At 31.9% G+C, this 22404-nt stretch overlaps 1 protein-coding gene across 1 annotated transcript in view; it reads right to left on the bottom strand.

The window, feature by feature from the left end:
• Nucleotides 1-22404, bottom strand: part of LOC129219021 (microtubule-actin cross-linking factor 1, isoforms 1/2/3/4/5-like) — a 271646-nt gene that overhangs the window by 118873 nt on the left and 130369 nt on the right. The window contains 9 exon segments of the mRNA XM_054853341.1: nt 954-1113; nt 2103-2272; nt 5366-5535; nt 6483-6642; nt 8961-9269; nt 9271-9285; nt 10881-11068; nt 15438-15567; nt 17837-18069. Of these exon segments, the coding sequence (XP_054709316.1) occupies nt 954-1113; nt 2103-2272; nt 5366-5535; nt 6483-6642; nt 8961-9269; nt 9271-9285; nt 10881-11068; nt 15438-15567; nt 17837-18069 (1535 nt within the window).

The raw sequence follows: 22404 nt of genomic DNA, 5'->3' as shown, positions 1-22404 counted from the left end.
AAAAACTATTTTTAATAGAATGATATTCAACACATGCTTGCAACTTTAATAATGCTTTTTCATCATACATATCAGAAAACCAAAGCAAAACTCAATGTTGATCATCATAAATATGCGGAAAACTCAAATAGAAAAATTTACTATTACTAGTACCCTTTAGATTAATTTTCTATAAAATTATAGCTAAATTTCTAAGTATTCTTTACATTTTATAAAAAATTGATATGCACATCCAGTGCATAAAAAGTTTTGATTTGGATGGTTCACAATAAAAAATTATGTTTAGGACTACAGTTGTGAATAATGTTTAGAACAATATGGAAACAAATATTAGAGAACGGCTGAATGATGTGTGTATATATATATATATATATATATAATAATAATAATAAAAGTGAAAAATATTGAAATGACCACACCAAAAGCCCATAGATGCGCAACGCAGCAAAACTAAAAAGCCAAGTAAATATAAAATTAAGCAAACAAAATTTCAAATATTAAACAAATTATATAAAATTAATGATGATAAAAAGGAAAATTGCAAACAGCTATTAAATAGGAAAAGATAATATATATATATATATATATATATATATATATATATATATATATATATATATATATATATATATATATATAGATATAGATATATAGATATATGTGTGTGTGAATACATTGTGATTACAACAGCAGAATAAAATAGATCAAACTAGGCATCCAAGGTTGAATGAATGAATTTTGTGCGAACCTAATCAAGAAAACTGAAGAAAAAACTGTTTGGCTTCAGTAACATTTTACAAAAAGCAAAACTTTACTTTCACCAGCTTAAAAAAATCATAATTTTTCACAAAACTTTAAAAACTAAAAATTACATTAAAACATTCATTTTTGAATGAAACTATTAAAACACAAAGTATGGCACACTAAAATTTTATAAATTAGTTCACTCATACTTGTAAAGATTTGATTTGTTTGCTCAAAATGTCTCTCTTCAAACTGATTGGTTTCAGCTCTTTTATTTTCTCTTCTTGAGAAAGCAACCAAGGAATGAAATTTTCCACAGAAGATTGATAATTTTTGCAATTCTCTAAGCAACTTCTGAGACAAGTATTCCTGGAAAAAAATGTGCTTTAGTTCATATGAAATAATACAAAACATTACAACTAAAAAGAAAAAAGAAAGACTATAACTTTAAGAAAAAATATCTGAATGAACAAACATTTAAAAGGTACACATATATATATCTATACAGGATTACATAAATATAACATACATACAGGGTGTATCAAAAAATGTACTCACACTTTGAATGATGAGAAAAACATTGTTCATGGACATAGAGTGAAATGGAGCAGCTTTGAATACAGAAGACAAATGTAATTGAAGAATCATGAACACAATGTTTAAACTGATAACCGTTATTGTCCACACAGTGCCAATAAAGTGCACCAAGGGATTTGAAAACATCACGAAATGGGTCAATAGGAATATAGCAAATTTCCACTTTCAATGCATCAGTTGTTCTTGGTTTGGTGCAATAAACTTTGTGTTTGACACATCTCGAGAAAAATTCGAGAAAAATAAGTCAATCTGCTTCAAATTAGCCTTCCATGTGAGCAATGGTCTAGCACATTGGTGGTGGTTTTGACTTTGCTATCATCAGCAAAACAATTCATATTTCCAGAAATGGTTTACTTGGTTCACCCAATGAATGCCTCAATTTATAGAGAGAGTATAAAGAAATGGCAAAAGTATCTATTATCTTAGTTCAATTTAGGCATATTTGAATTCAAGTTAAATTGAGACACATTAAAAATGTTTTTAATGATATTTTTCACAGACATCATAAGGGTTATTTTAATTTACGCAATTTAACTGAATTATCATAATAAGTAAATTAGGCATAGGTTAGCCTTTTTTACATCATCAAAAAGGGATGCGCAAAAATGTGAAATACATAATAGCAAAAATATATGTAACTAGAGCAAAAAAAAAATAATATTTATCTGATAAATGTAATGAAAGAAGCATTATCTATTATATTTGCAATGACTTCAATACTTTGGAGCACAGAAATTTAAAAAGTGCAAATAGTTAGTTACCTGTCCACAGCAGTTTTCTTTAGTTTATCCCACTGCTTTCTGATATTATCTAATTTGTTCTTCAAAGAGGTTTGATCTTGTTTTGCAGAAAGTTTCAACATCATGTCAGTTCCTTTGTTTAAACAGAGATGTACTTCATGCTCTCTTCCAATTAACTCTTTATACACAGGCTATCAAGATAATTTTTAGTTCAGAGATGTTGAAGATTTTTTTTTTTAAATGAACTTCTCAAAAAATTATGCACAAAACTGAAGAAGAATTTAAAAAATGCAAACTTGTCATTCACATAAAAAAAACCTTCAATAGCACTTATGGAATATAGAAGTTTTGTTCATCAGAAAATACTAATGACAAAATGATTATAGTCTAATAAATCAACTGAGTTACAGTCAGAGTTAGCTGTAATGATATACCAACCTTGATTAATGAAATAGCATAGTTGCATTCTTTGGAAAATTCTCCTTTATTTATGACATTCATTCATTTTAATAGTATTTCAGAAAAAAAGACAACTTTTTTTATACAAATAAAAAAACTGCTAAAGAAAAAAAGAATTCATTTACATTTCTTAAGATTTATTGATGTAATGAACACTGGTATCCCAGGAAGTCCCATTTTCTTTCAGAGGTAGCAAAAAAAAAAAAAAAAAAAAAAAAAAAAAACCATTCTTTTTATAAATATTAACTGAAACACTTAACAAAACTTTTTTAGAAACAAATTTAAAAAGAGGAAGCATAATAATACAAATGTGACAACCAGCAAAAGGCTCTGGGCCCAGCTACGCTGGTCCTAGTCAGTTTGTTAGTCCCCAATGAATATCAATTGCACTCTTTAAGCTATCTACCCCCTTATTCATTATTACCTCTTCCGGTAAGCTGTTACAAGTGCCCACAAACCCACTTAAACAATAATGTTTCCTAATTTTCAGATTAGCCTGAGACTTGATAGCTTAAAACAATAACTCCTCGCCTTGCTTTCCATGCAAAGATCTCTCTTGACTCTCCTTTGTTCCAGGCTAAGTCTAGCATCATAATCTAAATCTGAATGTCCATTCACTAGCCTAGTAGTCCTTCCTTGAACCCTTTTCAATAAAAAATTTCTTTTTTGAGACAAGCTTTTTGTGATTTTTACAAATATTGTCAGTTCTAATATTGTAGAAGATTACACACACTGCAGGATTTCCCTTTAAAACTGTTATATGTCATTCTTTAAAATTTAGGGGTCAGAAGGAAATTTTGAAAAACAGATGTAAAATTCTGCATTTTTAAGCCTTATAAGGGGAAAGTGGAACTACAAAAATATGAGAAAAAAATGGGACAAACAAAGATTTTTACAAGTTATATGCTCTTTTGAAAATTAAGATAATACACAGTAAAAATTGTTTTTGCGTCAACAAATCAATGACTGCAGTCGACAGAGAGAAAGAGCAAGGGAGGAGAAAAGATAATGTTTTGTTACTTGCTTACATCAGCTTTGGGTGTGATTAGTCTTTGTTCACCCCTCCAACAAAGGCGCAACCAGAATTTTGTTTAGGGGGAGCACTTTGAAAAAAAAAGAAAACACAAACCAAGCATAAAGGTCTTTTTCATCGAATAATATGAAAAGACTTAATCTTTAAGAAAGTCCAGAGCCTCTACATTTGCAGCAGTTCCAATTATTTCGACAACTTAAAAAAAAAAAATATTAAAAAAAGGGAAGAAAGCTTTTCTGGTAAAACTGTGGCTGGATTTCCAACTAAAAGATAAATGGAATGCTGTTAGCATCAAATAAGGTCCTACTAAACTTCTATACAAAAGCAGAAGAACGTATACAAACCTGATTCAGAAAGCTAGTAGTGTTTAGGTACTAAAAAAAATAGTAATTTGCTTTCATCTGTATTTTATTACAAAAATTCAACAAATAAAACTACTTTAAGACATATTCATCACAAGAATTCCATAATTCTTCAAAATTTTGTACTAATTTACAAAATACGTATTTCATAGAATGCAGTGTCATGTGACCTGAACCAGTTATTAGACCTTGATTCCATTATCACTTGATTGATTGACAAACCATAGTCTTATTAAGTAGAATTAACTTATTTGAAGATCAACGATGGACATTCATTGTTGTTGACATTTTCCTTTCATTCGTAAAACATCCTAACTCAGTTCTGCACCATACCTTCACTTATTGCATGCCACTATCTGATGATATACTTAACAAGGTTAAACACTTCTCATGTATTCAAAAACTTGATAAAAAGCTTTCATTTCACAAAAGTGGGCATGGAGTTTAAAGCATGTGAGCATGTTTAAAACAATTCTTTGTTTCAGACATGATCACCAACAAAAGACTTCTTTAAATTTTAATCCAACCAAACCTTAGGTTGAATAATTTTCAAATTGAAGGATGTAACTATGCATGGGCGAGCTTGTTAATATCATCCGCGAGGGAAATATGCAGAAAATGTGTATATTAGTTCTGTCAAGCAAGTGCATGTATATATATACGTACATACAGAGAAGCTCTAATTTAATGATCACGTAATCAAGTGTGAAATGTTTTAGCATCATATTAGAATCTCAATAAAATTTCCATGTAGGAATTTTGAAGCAACTGCTTTATTTAAGAGTAAATTTAAATCAACATCAATTACTACATTCCTCAAGAAAATTAATTTTTCAAAAAATTCCTCTCCGTCTTTCCTCTCAAAGTAACTATTATGTTCCTATACTGTTTTCCTCTTATGAACATATGCATAGGTGTAAATTATGAGTATAGCTTCATTTATTTGTTGGTTTTCCAAGCAAAATAACAAGCTATTTTTCATGTCAAATGCAAAAGCATTTCAGAAAATTTTGCATTGAATTATATTTGAATTTCAAAGAAATAGGTGGATTGATTGGCCAATGAAAGCATGCCATTTCTTAAATTTAAGGACTACGGGCTACTGATATGCCCTCTGTCATGAACTGATTATGCTAAGATAAGTTGAGAGCATGGATGCTTGATAAAGCAGAGAGGTTGTACATTTTGCAACCATGCATTGTTTGTGTAAAACACAAAACCAAAAATTGCTAAACCAGAAAAACATTAATACATTTTCAATACTTTCATTAAAAAAAAAAAAAAACTTCCCCACTAGAATAGAATTGGCACTTCTTAATGAAGAGATCTGTGTCCAACAGTGAAATTTTAAATATTTGGGGGCAAAGCCAAAAAGGACATCTCTACAGAAAAACCTCATATTCATCTAAAAAGAGAGACAGAAAGAATACCTCATAACTTTCCGTCAACTTTATAAGCTTTTGAAGATCTCCAGAAATAGGTTCAGAAGAAACAAAGAAAGAATCCATCTTATTTAGCCAATCTTGGATGTCATCACAAGACTTAAAAAATGTCTTATCCTCTTTTATTGTTGATTCAATTTCTGCTTTTTTATTGTCTGGAATGAAAGAAAGATGCATGATCAAACAATACATTTTGATTGTGTGTTTTCTTCTCATACAAACTGAAGGATTGAATAATTATGGGGGATTATTGGGGAACATTTAAAAAAAAAAAAAAGATCTTTTAACTTTCCAAAAATTCTAATATTTAAACAAATAAAGCTGTCACTGTTTAATATTTTTCCATGATCCATATTCATAATATTTCACAGTTAAAAATATTAAAACACATTTAGAACTAACACATTTAGGAAAAAAAAAACTCACAATGAAAAAGGTTAGAAGTTTTAAATTCTATATTACAGCAGCAATCATTGAAAATTTTCTGAGTTTTATGTTAAGCTAGTAAACTATTATAAGCAGAATTTATTTATAAAATGTGTTAACGGGAATTTGAAGCTAAATCTAGTAAATATAAAAGGTTGATTAAAATTGTATCTCAAATTCTGTGATGTAAAAAGATACTTTTGAATTTACATCAACTTTTTTATAAGAATTATCGCATCATGACTCAGATACATTTTCATGAGCTAAGAGGCATTATTTCCTAAAAAAAACATTTAAACTCCACAAAAGAATGAATTAGAAATTTATTTATTCTAAATTCAAAAAGACATTTGAAATTTTAAGCCACAAGGTATGAGATTACAAAGAGATGCATCACACAATGAAGATTGCTGTGCATGCTTTTTTTCCCCTTGGAAAAGGGTGGGGGGGGGGGGGGGGGGTATCAGAAGAGAAAAATCACCAAGCTTCATTTACTGGAGTGGATGGAATCCATTAATAAATCGATTTTTTTTGTGTGAAGTAGAGAGCTATAATTTATTAATAATATCCAATTACTTGAGTTTTTCAGTGATTTAAATGCATAATAATTTAACATATATTGCAGTAAACTAACATTAGAGACATGTAAAAGTAACAATATAATTAAAAACCAACCAATTTTTTTTCCGTAAAGAGCTGTAAGATTTTTCGACAATGATCAATTTATATTTTATTTCTGACTTGGATGAATTGTCACTTAGAATATCACAGAGTTGTTCAGAAACACTCTCCACATCACTAAGAAGAAGTCTTTGAGTCTCTAACTCATCTTCCATTTCCTGATAAAAATTCATTGTATACATCAAAGTATGAATAAAACATATAACAACACAGGGATAAAACCAATTTAATAATATTAAAAAAAAAAAAAACACACACACACACACACACACACAAAAATAAAATTCTAATAAAATATTTTGAAAGGATCAAAGTCAAATTTGTAGTTTATATGAATGTACTTAATTAGTATCTTTCGAAGGGAATGTTTTCAATGATTTTGAAGTCTTAAAAGTTGTGAAATAACCCTTTCAAACCATACAGGATTTTTATACAGTAATTAGATTTAATAACCCTAGTGATTATAGCACTGGCATGCCAGTAAACAAAAACCAATATTTTATGTTTTGTAATGTCAATAAACCAGTTTTTGGAAATACTTAATGCTTACACTGATGATAAAAATGAGAAAAACAAAACTATTTTTTCTTTCAATTCCAGATTTTTTTCACTAGTTCCCTGACTTTTTGAGGCTTTAGAGGATTCCTCAACTATTCCCGGTCGAGTAGCCACCCTGATGCACAATGTCTTGGGTAGATTATTTCCCCGATTTTTAGGGTCAAAACTGCTTATATTTTTAACTGTGGCAGGAAATCACACTTTACTTCAAAAACCCTAGATTCAAACATAGCGACAGGTTTTTTAATACAAAAACATTACAATATTTTGTTGTCAAAAGATTACTTTAATGATTTAAGAAATGCCTTAAATTATTGTTAGTTTTCCAAAATATTTTAAATTAAAAAAAAATCTATGCATATTTGGTAAAAGCAAACTTGAATGTTCATGACAAAATTTTTACTCTGAAAACTTTTGGTATTCACATTATTTGTACGAAGTGAATTTTATAAGAACAAGGGACTAATATAGTTTTATCAATGACAGCATGTTTTTACATCCAACATTTGTTACAAAAGTTAAGTTCACTTAAATGTGCTAATTAATGCAATCCATGCCATAATTATTCAAAAATACCATTGAGTTTTCTTCAAACAAATTATCTTTCAGTAACTGAATTATAATACAATAATTTTGACAGTAAAACACAGGTTTTGGGATTTTTTATGCTTGATACCTTTTTGCAGTTCATCATTGCAATCAATAAATTCCAATTATATTTTTATCTAATCATCATAGCTAATCATATAAAAATAAAAGTGATAGCTACAATACATTAGAAAAAATCTTATGAACATAGTTATGAATTGTACACAAACTATCAAGTGGAGCTTCTAAAAATATCAGCAAAGCATTATTAACTGAAAATAAGTAGCACAATTATGAAAATGCATGTTTTGCATGGGATCATAATATTGAAGAAAAAATTGCCTCATACCGATCATTTTATTTTATTTTTGGTACTAGTTAATGTTAAGAAAATAAAAGCTATTTTGAATATATGGAGTAAGTTCATTATATGCTCCCTTATAATTAAATGACTAATGATTTATTATTAAATTTTGTTTAAACCCTTAACAGAGGAGGTGCGGTCTCACATACCGCTCAAAAGTTCATCTGATCACCCCTATTTCATTTTCAGTCCGATTCAATGGTTTTTCCCAATAGCTTTTTGTTTTGTGACCTTGAACACCTCCCTTGTTTATCAGTATCTTTAGGCAAGTGCATTTGGTTTAAATTTAATTGCATTCTTAGAAGTGGTCTGTGAGACCACACCTGCCCTTCAGTGTCAGAATTTTCGGAAGTAGTACACATGGCTCTTAAAGTTAAAAACTGCAGATATCTGTTTCATTTATCTGATTTGCGTTATGTGGAAGAGATGCAAAATATTCTAGATGAGGTTGAGATTTGTTTGAAATGTTCACAAACGTAACAATGATATTCTAGGCACAATGAAGGTAGAATTATTCGTCTAAATACGAAGCGAAATACTAATAGTTAAAGAGGTGTCAAAATTTTCCCGTAGCATGATATAATCAACTTTTGGGTACAAAAATGTTCTGTATATATTAAATAACTAAATTGAAATCATTAATAAATAATAGATTCATTTTTATTACGAGTAGTAAGTTATTTACTGCAGCATATGATTTTCTCAAAATATCTTAAGACTAGCAAAATTTAATCGGAAAAGGTATGTTTTGATTCAAAATTCAAAAATATTTTTTCCCCCTGCTAATAAAAGTTCAAAGAACATCTAAGGGAAATTATAGGAATGTATCTTAATTACACCATTTAAAAAAAAAATGCAAATAGAGCGGTCTCTGAGACTTCACATCCCCTGTTACGTCCTACTTTTTCACCCCCTCTGTTACGAGTTAAAATGGCTATGAACAAAAGAATGGAAAAGACTACTCACAATGAGTTTCTTAAGAAAAACTAATGAACTAGTTCCCTTTTCTTCAAAGGAATCAAATTCATCATTGAGATTTTGCAGCTTCTGTTGCAATTCAGTTACATTCTTCTGGAAGTTCTTGGCAACACCACTTGCGGCTTCCAAATTTTTCTCTCGTTCAATCAACTTTTCAAACAGATCATCCCAAATATGACTGATAGCACTGACTTGCTCCGAAACTTTTAAAGTATTTGATCCAAGATTTTGCAAGTATGTTATAATACTGACTGATAAAATTTCCAGACGTTCCATAATACTTTTTTGGGAAGTGAAACTCGTCTCTCATCACCTAGTTAAAAAAAATTATGAAATAAGCAAAGCAAGTTTTATAACTACATATATCATAAACTAACAGAATATATCATGATAACATATGAATAACAAACTTTTAGAATTACATTGCAATCTAAGAATGAAGTGACATAAAGACAGCACTTAGTTGTTTAACCTGCTTGAGATCAACATTATACACATGTGATTGCGCTAGATTCCCCTCAAGGTCAAATCAAACAACCTGTATTACGACGAATCTTTCTGGCATCTTTATAGAACGAACTGTTCTTTATCAGGTAGCATTACTAATCAACGGTTCTTTTATAAGATAGCATAAAGCATTAGTATTTTTGCAGAAAATTCAGACTAAGTCTTAAAACCATTGCATTTTGGATAGTGTAAATGAGTAAAAAACTTATGCATGAAATAGCTGATTTTGAAGTGACTGTCAATATTTTCTTCTTTAACTGGGCTGACAAAGTAGTCAGACTTTGACTTAACATGTCTTTTATTGGTCCTGTACTAGCTTTGGGAATCTCAAGGAACTTAGCAGAGATTCAGAGTTCTTTTTTTTTCAGTATTTTTACAATGCAAAAACGTCTAATTTTCCAGCAGTAATTTGAATTTCCAGTTCTGCTATGCTTCATCAACTTTTAAACAAAGTTTTTTTTTTTCAATTTTTTTGAAGCAAAACTTTTTATGAGCAGGCTTTGAAATTCTGATCCCTAACCTTTTTGTGTGACAGAATTGACATAAGTTATTTTTGAGTTGTTGCCATAATCAATGAAAAATAATAGTAATTATAAAGTTGGTTTCAATGAACAAAATTTAACAAATTAATTTCCGGACTGAACCAAAGCAAGCCTATGTTTGTGGATTTTGGGCTTTTAAACTTTTCAAATAATGTAGGTTTTGGAAGACTTCTTTGATTTAAGTCAAATTATCAGTTAAAAGTACTTTGCTTAAGTTCAGCCTTGATGTAAGTTTGTTAACCTTTATGATCAAAATTAACTTCGTAATTACAATTATTTTTCACTGTTTTTGGCAACAATTAAAATCCAGATTTTAGAGTCTTGTTTAGTTTTTTAGGTGTTTATAATATATTTTCTTCATTAAAATATGCAATTTGTTGTCAATATGCCTAAGTCAAGATCAAAAAGAATAAAAGCGTGAAGTGAGAGAAAACGTGTTGATGAAGTAACAGCTCAGAATGCTAAAAAAAAAAGACTAAAAAAAAGACACCTTCAATTAAAAATTCAATTCTATAAAAAAATACCTTCTACTGTGTGTCTTTATGATATATATATATTTTTTTAATTTTATAAAGATTACAATTCTTTTCAACGACTAAGACAAAGATAGCCTAAAAGATAGCTGCAAGTCAAAACTCATTAGAGAATGCCCTAAAGTATTAAAAACAAACTCTATTTTCATTCTATAAATTACAAATGAAATCAAAAGCCTTTATTCAGTTTTGTATGTTCTTCAGCTGTTTTCTTTCACAAAATGAACTGGCAATTTTTGAATTTATGTCAACATCACATAAACAAAATCTGGACTTATAGGGGCATAGAAGAAATTAATTATGCATTTTTAATCAGAGTGTCTCACTTGAACTTGTTGAACTTGAGTTGAAACCATCCGAGGCTCAGAAGCAATAGGACCAAGAACTTGAAACATTTTTTGCTTTTGAGTCAGCCAATTTTTCATTAATGTTTCTAAATCTTGAAATTCTTTCAAATCTTGTAAGAAGCATACTTGTTTCTTAATGCTTTCTGTTATCTGAAGATATTTCTTTTCTGAAAAAAATTAACATTTTAACTAGAAGTTACAAAAGATGCTGAGGTTTCATTATGCTTATAGACAAAAGCAAATATGCCAAATACTAAATAAACAAATTTTGAAAATATAGGAATAAAAGCTCCAATAATATAAAAATCATACATGTATTTTTATACTATAAAAAATACAATTTAAAAGGTTGAAACTAAAAACATTTATCACATTTACAGTGGTGCAATTGCCGAAGTGCAGTTTTGGAGCACCTATGGAACAGAAAAAATACTGATTTTGGAGCAGCTAAATAATGTTTTGGAGCAGATTTAAATAAGCTTTCAATAGCTACAACAATAAATATTGCTTACTAAAAAAAAATTAATATCGATATTTTTTTCCTTATATGCATAATTTTATCACACAATTAGTTGCTGACCGCATTAGGCCGCAAAAAAATTTCGCCCCAAAAAAACACAATTACAGAAATATGTAGGATGTAGAAATCACAATGTTCATGTAAAATTCAACAAGTCAATCAACATATAAATCCATCCATTGAAAACTTGTAAGATTAGACGCAATAAAGGCTTGGTGAAACTATTTTATTGACTTAAAAGTTCTTAATTCTTTACAAATGTTTAGAATCATAATTTTTACTTGTTTCTATAGACAAAAATAAGATAGAAAATTTAGTTTCATTAATGTAAATCTACTTCATTTCTCCTACAAAAATAAGATATTTTAAGTATATTACTAAGGGGCCATTCATTAATTATGTAAGGGCACCGAGAGGGAGGGGGTTGGAAAAATCCCTACATACCCTTACTTTAGGGGGGGGGGGGACAAACCCATTATTATGTAATGTTTTCCAAGTTGATATTTTATATCAGAAATCGAAATGGTTTGGCAGGGATCATATTTAATTTGCGTCTGGAAGATAAAAAACTTATTAGGATGAGCAATTTTTGATTTGCTTTACAGAGCATGATTAATGTAAAATATAATAAAAGAATCGAACTGTGTATGGCATTAATTATTTTTAATTAGTATCACATATACAAAAAAAGTCGAAAAAAAAATTCAGTCTAGATTCAACTTTTTAGTAGTATTACTTTACACAGAAAGGTTCAATTTAATAATAGTGAATTTAGTAAAAATTCTAGCAATGTAAGATTTGTTATTTTAATATTTTGAAAAATTAATGTGAATCTCAAGAAAGAATAGGAGAGAGGGGTTGGAAAAATCTTACGTACCCTTACATGAGGGGAGAGGGGGGGGGGAATCGCCAAAATCATCCTAATGAATGGCCCCTAAGTTCTAAGTTAAAACACTTTTTCTTTTTTGGCGAGAGTGTAAGTGGTATTTTGGGAAAACTAGCTTTGTGTATTCTTCAATATTCTTTATACATTTTAATAGTAACCCAAGGTATGTTAAACTAAAAGCAGATGGCAAAAAGATTGCTGTACAATTTCATACAAGGCATTAAAATTATGTACGCTAATTTTACCACAAGATTTTTTTCTTTTTTGTATTGGGCGAATGCAAATGTTATGGGCAAAAATTGTGGCACTTATGTTCTTAATGTGCCTTTCAAGTTCTATTTTCCTAGTAAATTTTGATACTGGTTGAAAAATAAATATCTGTTTCATCAGTATATTTTGAAAGAGATTGGGAGAGGGGGAGAGGGAAACTGGGAAAATTATCTTTGTATTTTGACTTCAAACAATTTATTTTACAGAGAATACGAAAATATTGTACACCAAAAGCAAAGGCAAGTGCTGCCCAATTCAAATGCTCCCTATGCTCTTTCCATAACCAAGAAGGTTTTGGCGCTGCAACTTTTCATATAGAAACTACCCATTTTGAAACCGATTATCACAATTTTAACTAAAATCTTCTAGTGGGAGGAACATTATGCTACATGACTCTATGAATGGTGCAGATCAGTGCAGCATTTACAGCATTGCGTTTAGTTTTGGTGGTGTTTCTTTCACTGCAATTATGCTCTGTTACACATTCTATGATATTTATAAGCTTTTATTTATGCTATTCAAAAAGATACCAGAACTTTCTGAAATATCTCACACTATAAACTATATTACATAATCCTGAAATATCAATATTATGAGTATAATAGTTTAACAAAAAAATCGTAGAACCCTTTTGAAAAATAAGCGTTTGTTAGACAGTTTTTGCAATCTCTCAGAATGGGGTAAGGTAAGATGCATACCGAACATCAGGATGTCATAGTACCTTAAAACATCAAAATTTAACATTTTGACAACTATTTTTGCTTTTATTACATTTAATGTTCTTATACCAGTATTAAATGATAATGTCGGAACTAGATAACACCAATGCATGTAGGATTCTCTTCCTTTTGCATTTGTGCGTTTGTGTTGCTATGCTTTGAATGTATGCTTTAATTTTTATTGTACTGAACATAGGTCTTTTTCAACAATTGTCTCTTGGCATAAAATTAACATCACACACACACACACACACACAACACACTGCATTATCAACATGCAATTGCATTATGAACAGAAGAAAATGCTTTAAAAGTACTTTTTGATAGAAGTCTAGAAACGATAGTCATATTTTACGTTTGATAATATCTTGTCGTCCTATTGGATTCTCAAGCGGCTATTGAGGCGATAGCATCGATAAAGAGCTGCAAATCGCAGGAAATTTCTGAATCTCGCAGTTTCATTAACGATCTGGTGAAGCAGAATATAAAAGTGGTGTTGCAGTGGAACCCTGCACACTGTGGGAGTAGAGGAAACAAGCTAGCTGATGTTATGGCCAAGAGGGGGTCTGCTATTGTTCAACTACCATATGAGCCAGTCTCATTCAATGCAATAAAGTAATATATGAGGAAAAAAATCAAGAGTTTTTTTTTGGCAAGACCTAAAAGCTAGAAGCAACCACAAAGTTTGGTTTATAAACCGTGATTTTGTCCCTTCAACACCAAGAGCAGAGTCAGTAGCTTTGTTTCGACTTTTAACTGGCCATGACTGTTTACCAAAACACCTTCACCAATTGAGGATTGTCATGAGTCCCAATTGTCCCCTTTGCAATTCAACCGATGAAATGGACATTCGTCACCTGCACACTTGCACCCAGCTTTCCAGACGTATCGGCAGCTAAATATTTCACTCTATTGTTCCTGTATACAAATACAAATACAAAAGTGACGACCAGCAACAGGCTCTGGGCCCAGCTAGACTGGTCCTAGTCAATTTACAATCCCCAGTGAAGATCAATGACCCTCTTAAAACTGTCTACTCCTTTGCTCATTACCACCTCTTCCGGTAAGCTGTTCCAAGGTTCCACTACCCTGCTAAAATAATAATTTTTCCTAATATCCATGTTAGCCTGAGATTTAAATAGCTTAAAACAATGACCCCTTGTCCTGTTTTCAGTGCTAAACTTTAGCCCCGTAACATCTTTCGTTTTAATAAATTTAAACAGCTGAATCATGTCCCCTCGGTCTCTTCTTTGCTCAAGACTGTACATTTTTAGCCTTCTAAGCCTGGAATCATAATCTAAGTGGGAAAGTTCACTTATTAGCCTTGTAGCCCGCCTTTGAACCCTTTCCAATACATTAATGTCTTTCTTAAGATAAGGAGACCAAAACTGAACAGCATACTCCAAATGGGGTCTTACCAAACTTCTATATAAGGGCAGAAGAACTTTAGATTTATTTGACATAGATCTATTGATAAACCCAAGCATCTTATTGGCTTTGTTGCTAGCAATACTGCACTGTTGGCTAAACTTTAAATCCTGACTTATTAGGACCCCCAGATCAGTAACTTTGTCTGCCTGACTAATGACTGAACCTTGCAAATAATAACTTGTACACTTATTTCCATGCCCTAAATGTAGCACTTGACATTTCCCAACATTAACAGCCATACCCCTTTTATTAGCCCACTCCGTAATATGATCTAGATCCTCTTGCAGCTGATTTGCTTGTTCTTCATTTTCTACAGTCCCCATAACTTTGACATCATCAGCAAAACAATTCATGTTCCCAGAAATATTTTTGTGAATATCGTTCATAAAGACAATGAACAAAACAGGCCCTAACACTGATCCTTGAGGAACCCCCCTTAAGACCTCACTCCAATTAGAATAATTTCCCCTTACAACTACTCTTTGTTTCCTTCCGGTCAGCCAATTTTTTACCCAAATGAAAGTTTTCCCTCCTATTCCTATATTAGCTAATTTGCTAAGTAGAGCAACATGCGGTACCTTATCGAGTGTATTGTGTTTGTTTTTGCTATTTTGTTCTTTGTAACCTTTTCTTGCTGCCAGTCATTGGAAATAATTTTTAAAAAAAAAAATCTTTTTAGTAACAAAACTTGGTTTTGTAAACATAATTACCAGTGTTATTGAAGTCTTCAGACAATTCTGATGCTCCTTTAACCATTTTCCTCTTAGAAACCAAACTGGTGATTTTTGACTTGATATTCATAATTTCTGAATTCTTCTCAAATATTTCCTCTTCTGTATCCTGTATATAGAAAATATGCTCAATAAAAACTAATATTTTCACGCACAGCAAAACTAATCAATACACATTTACACCAGTTAGAGATTAATTAACAAAGATTATTTCAGAATAGCATTGAAAGACCTGATTTAAATATGTATTTCAAACTAATAAAGATTACTTATTGATTTCAATCTACTATGCTACAATGAACTAGACATTCTGCTCATTTTTCAATCTCTATTTAAAATTGGAAGAATTACTTGATCTGATGATTATTCAAAAACAAAAAAGTAAGCATCAAACTTCTATTTTTTATGACGCAAGTTGATTGCAACCTTAATAAAAAGGCCCAAAGAAACTACATGGGAGTCAATTGCAAAATGTTAAATATAAGATAGTATGTAAGTGCTTCTATTTTGTGTACAAAAGTGTTCTGCATGCCAAACAAGCTGCATTAAAATAATTTTTCTCAATAACATATAACTACTGTTGTTAAAGTTTTGCACTCCAATATTGGGTATTGAATTTGGATACACTCATTATTTAAAGAAAATCACCAACACGAACAAAATAGCTTGCATATTTTCCTGAAAGCAAAAGGTCTGTTTGACTATGCTTTACTGAATGATAATATTTGGTAAAAGGTAATTTATTGCCAGATCCTCCAAAGTAGAAATACGGGTGACAGTGGTTCGATTTGGAAATGATCTTCTCACACATAAGAAAAAGTGCTTTGAGGAACACATCAGAAAGAATGATCGACTGTTTTGCACAAATTTAAATGGATCTAAGAAATTCTCTTTTACATTAGTAGAAATTCACTAACTCAAGGATTTTAAGAAAACACAAAGAGTTCTTCTTAATTCTATCATAACAGTCAAAGGTGGATGACTTCGGCAACTTTCATTGATCGACTTAAAAAGTCAATTTGTAATTACAAAAAGGAAACAAATTTCTACTATTTATCCGCTCTTGCTTTGCACTGAGAATTATACATTTTTGTTATTCATTTTTACTAGTTGAATTTACCGGCAAATTGTAGCAAAAGTTATTCTTTGGTACATGCAAACACCTGAGGGAAGAAACTCTTTCCACACTTAAGTTACTTTTTATGCACACTTACATCTTTGTGCATAAAAAGTAAAATAAGAAATAACTATGTGAAAAAGCACAAAAATTGCAGATTTTACTGCAAAAACATGCAACTTATGCTTTTTGACATTGTTATTTTTTATTTTACTCTTTCTACACTGTTTACTAAAGATTTTTCCATTTATGTTTTGCACAAGGTGTGTGATTGGTTTTTCAACAACTGTCTATTCCAATGAATAATGCAAAGTTAGTGAAATACCCTCCTCTCTTGTGCTTGACTAATGTGTCCTGTCATTAGTCCTCGATAATGCTCTTCTTACACCAGCAGTTAGTCTTGCTGCAATTGTTTTTTCTAGACTCTTTGTTTTAAAATAATTAGCATACTATAATCACGATTTCAAGATGAGATCATTATTTTTAGATAAATTTTGATTGTACCTTAAAAGTTATTAGTTGTTCACTTTTTTCAATATAGTTGCTAAAACTATAAGTTAAATCAAAATAACTTCGTTTTTTGACATTGTATTATCCGTGGATTATAAGTCGCTGTAGATAATACGTAGATAAATACTTTATACTAATCAACTTAAGCAAGGAAAAAGTGAATGTTGCCATTAAATTATTGCAAAATTTACAGTAAACATAGCTGCAAGCACTGCGCTGAATAAAATCCTCATTATCTTCATCTCATGCCATAATCTTGATTCAAATGGTTCATCTGCTAAAGATTCATATGTAGGGAATTTCTTATTTCAATTGAATTTCTTATTGGGTCCCAATCCCTTTGTTTTCAATTTCATGTTAATTATTGAAGTTCATACTCTCTCAGAGAATAAACTGATAATCAAAATACAGAAGTTCTATATTAAAAAAGTATTCACTAAAAAAATACAGTCAAGTCTGCTTATTAGAATATCGGTTAAAAGAATATCCCATTTAATATAATGCATTTTCAATGTACCAAACCAATTTAATGTGTTATTTTGATCCAGGTTATGGAATATCCCACTTATTAGACTATTTGTTTGTGGCAAAATGGCTATTTCACTAAACGGATTCAACTGTAACAACAAAATTTTGAAAAGTTTAGGAGCAGAGGTGGATAAACAAATGAAATTTCTTCTCATCTAGAAAATCATTCTTTCATACTAAGAATAGGAAAACTATATAAAGTACATAAATAACAATATCACACCTTTAATTTTTTCATATGTTTTTCTGTTATCTCCTTTGAAGAAGGATATCCTTCTTTGGGTAGCTCCTTAACCTTGGCATCAATGAAAGTGGCTAATGTCTTCATATCTTGAATGCATGCTTTGAGATCTTCAGTGACAGCAGCTATTTCTTGATTTCGATCAGTTAATCGAGCTTTTAAGAGTTGATATCTGTTGTTTATTTCAGATAACTGAAGCTGAATTGGTGTTAATTCTGAAGGAAAAACAACTATATTTTAATTTTTTAATAAATCACACAGTATCATATTTCTACTAATTAAACTAAACACAGGGCCCGATTAAGATATCGAGGGGTCCTAAGCTAAATACTTTTGGGGGTCCCCCTGTATTCAAACTTTATAACTTTAGCCGATGGCTGAAACAATTTTAGTCACAGACTAAAGTAATTTCTGCCATTTGGGGACCCCTAAATATCGGGGGACCATAAGACAGGACCTAGTTGGCCTATTCAGCAATCAGGCCCAGACTATACAAACACATGTACCAAGGATAGAATTGGTTAAATTATGAAAAATAAATTTCCCTCAGCAAGAAAAGAAGAGAAGGAGGCTATAGTGCAGTCATGGAGAGAAAAAAAACTCTTTCGTATTTGAAGGCTTTACAAAAGAGACACATGAAATATGCGTGGATTTTTCAGGAATAATGTTGCTATAAATTTCATTATTCAAAATTTAAGAGGTAGTCTTCAAAGCAAAATAGTCATAATCTTTAAAATTTTCAGTGACCCTTTTTGCTAGATTGACCATCATCAACATTTGTTTACATAATTTTGTTTAATTTGATTTAGCAATTGTTTCAATTAAAATTGACAAAAATTCACCTGATAATGTAAAAACGTTCCTAGACATTTTGATGCATAATATCTAAACTACCCAGAACACAAAAACGACATTTGTTTTTAAATCCAAGTATGAACCAACCCAAAAATAAAAACATTTATAATCTTCAAAATTTCAATTTAGATTTTTTTTTTTTGAAGTATGAAATTATTTTTTGAAAACAATGAGATGAAAATATACACTCCTGTTTGTGAAAATTGCAACACCACGAAGGACTTACGTGAGAGAGCTGAAAATTGCAGGAAATGTAAAGTAGGGCATGATATGCAAATGATTAAAATTGCAGACCGGTAGCACATGCATATGCTGAGCAGCGTCCTCTGAATGGCGGATCAAACCAAATATAAATACGTGAAATACACCGCCAGCTCAGTCATTTCCAGCCGAGGACTGCAGTTTCGTGCTTATTAGTACTCATCAGCCCGGCATAGGAAAGTGACTGAGCTGGAGATGGAAAACCTCTTAAGGAAGCCAAGAGTGCGAAACAAACTGGTAACTAATATAGAATTAGCAGACCAGACGAGTGACCAAAGCAATGGTTCGGTTCAACTCGAAGATTGAATGCAAGGCATGGTATATTCAGTAAATTCCCAGCCATTAGCCAGGGCTAAATCAGAAATACGTGAAATACACCGCCAGCTCAGTCATTTCCAGCCGAGGACTGCAGTTTCAAGCTTATTAGCACTCATCAGCCCGGCATAGGAAAGTGACTGAGTTGGAGATGGAAAACCTCGTAAGGAAGCCAAGAGTGCGAAACAAACTGGTAGCTAATATGGAATTAGCAGACCAGACGAGTGACCGAAGCAATGGTTCGGTTCAACTCGAAGATTGAACGCAAGGCGTGGTATATTCAGTAAATAACTGAATATAAATAGATGGCTGTAGCGAGGCATATATGATTATCGGTGGTTATATGCTAGAGTAGGTGTTAACTGAATCTTTACTATGCCATTTTGATGAAAAAAATAGAAATTTGAGCAAATTTCGGAGTTTGAATGAGTCAGAATTGTCAGCCTTCGGAAAGTTGAATTGTCTTATAGTGCAGTAGCCACTCTTGTGAAGCATACCAGCAGCAAAATCATGCGTGTTTGGAAGCAGTGGACAGATGAGGGTCGGACAGCTCGGAAATCCGGGAGTGGATCCCAAAATGTGACGTCAGCTCGCGATGACAGACACCTGGTGCGTATGGCGCTGACGAACCGCACAGCTTCTTCTAGACAATTGGCAGCACAGTGTTCAACAGCTGCAGGTGTTTCATTGTGTGCTTCATCAATTCGGAGACGTCTGCTGCAGCGTGAGCTGCGCACAAGGATTCCTTCATACAGGATTCCTCTCATGCAAAACCATCGGCGCCTGCGGCTACAATGGGCCAATGTGCATAGGACCTAGCGTGCTGATTGGCAGCAGGTCATCTTTTCTGACAAATCCCGCTTCAATTTGTGGCACCATGATGGCCGAATTCGTGTCGGGCGCTATGCCGGTGAACGGCATATTCCGGAGTGTATTATTGAATGCCACAGTGGACGAACACCCGGAGTTATGGTCTAGGGTGCCATAGCATATAATGGACGATCACAATATGGAAGTTGCAACCTATTAAATGTTCATATTTTGACTATTGGATATTGTTAATGGATCCTCAAAACTAAAAAATTCACCTTCGCCGAATTTTAAAACCCTTGATTGATTTTTAATGAATTTTTAAAAATCCACTCGCAAAAGTGCGCTTTTCTGAAACGACACGAGCTTACCTCACAGGGCACTAATGGGCAGCCTTCCGCCGAAGATCCCTTGTTTTCACTACGGACATTTTGAGCTCGCTGATATTTTTATTTTTTAGAAATTCAATAATCCTTTTGAACACACTATGGAGGCCGGATTTGTTAAAGCACAATCTAATAATCTTCCTCAAGTAACATCAATGAAGGTATTCAAATATATCAGAGAGGATGAGAGGTTTAATGTTTCAGAAACGGAAGGAGTTAAATGCGAGGAGGTAAGCCTTACGTTTTGTATTCGAAGCCAACTGCACGTCCTTCAGCTTCTCCCACAGCGGAAGAGCGCATGAGGTCACTTCCTGTGCCATTTGACGTTACAACTTAAAAATTATTTTAAAAAAAACTACTTATCGTATCGAAATTTTTTTTTCACCTATAATGTTCATACATGTTACTCTATCATGTAAAAATAAAATTGAAAATCAAAAACTTCCCTATTGCTACGAATTGTGGGCAATTTGAACAGCACCCGATACATAAATGAAGTTTTACAGCCCCAAGCTATTCCTTTCCTGCAAGGATTGCCAGGGGCTGTATTCCAGCAGGGACAGGGATAGGATTTGACAGTCCGTCCACATGTCCCCAGGACTGTCAAATCCTACCTTGATTCGCAGCAGGTACAGCTTCTTCCTTGGCCTGCATATTACCCAGATATGTTACCGATTAACCATGTGTGGGATTTCGTTGGGTAGTGCCTCGCTCGTGATCCTCGTGCAGTTGCTTCGACAGACGAACTTTGGTTGAGTATACAAATAATATGGAATACTCTTCCGCAGGCAGATATTCAAACTTAATTTCACTCCATGCCAAGTCGTGTAGCAGCTCTTATTGCGGCGCGTGGTGACCACACAAAATACTAATTTCTATCTCTTTTTATTGTTTGTTTGGTTTGAAAATGTAATCATTTATTTGTATCATTACCATTCAACTGTGTATTAAATTTCATTCAACTATGATGCTTCCTTCATGGTGTTGCAGTTTTCACAAACTGGAGTATATCATTATATTTTGATGAAAAATTAATCTAGAAGACTTTTTATATGGATATAAAAAATTGAACTGAGAATATTCAGTAATTTTTATGCTATGTTTAAAAATTGATTTTACTGGTGTTCAAGAGACCATATAGCTTTGCAAGCTGAAACAATGGAAGGTAATTTCCATGAGAAATAAGGGAAATTGATCAATATAGAAATATAATTACTTTTAATAAGGTATTATTGCATGAGTTATTTATGCTATGTCCCACGTATGATATGCATATGTCTTTCAGGCTCAGGTTTATGCCATCTTGATGTGATGTATTTCTGTTTGAACTGGAGATAGAGGAAGAGATGCACTCATAACTGATCTGATAGTAATGCTGCCCCAAAAGCCCTAATAGTATTTATAATTGTATCCTATATTCTTTTAGAATGATATAATATGCTTCACTCTTTTGGAAATCTTAACAAGGTCTTGCTCTGTCATCACTAATGTCACTATGTTCACCTAGACGCTTGGGTGTCAGAGGTAACAAAATAGCTAATCACCACAATAGAAAAGGTTCATCTGCTCCTTTTGTTGGCTTTATATAAGCAATTGTTAAAGAATTTCTTTTAAACTGCTGTGTTTGACATTTTAAAGAAAAAACAGTACTATACCCTGGATAGGTAGTGTTAAGTTAAGGAGCTTAATTGGGATTGTCAACCAATGCAAGTTGCTCTAATCATGAGGAAATTTATATCCAATGTGACTGTGATGTGCTTTCCACATATAGGTTTCAACACCTTGATCATCATTTAATGAAACTTTGAGAGGTTCACAACATTCCCATATGTGCTTGCTGAATTTTGTTTCAGTCTGGTCTCTTCTAAGATGTTGGTTTAGGAATTTTTACTAGACCTTTGGTCACAATGCCTAGTTCAGTTG

Source organism: Uloborus diversus, chromosome 3 (genome assembly GCF_026930045.1).
Source record: "Uloborus diversus isolate 005 chromosome 3, Udiv.v.3.1, whole genome shotgun sequence".
NCBI classification, from domain to species: domain Eukaryota; kingdom Metazoa; phylum Arthropoda; class Arachnida; order Araneae; family Uloboridae; genus Uloborus; species Uloborus diversus.
Note: the sequence above shows the minus strand (reverse complement) of the source record. Positions and strands in the feature narration are given on the sequence as shown.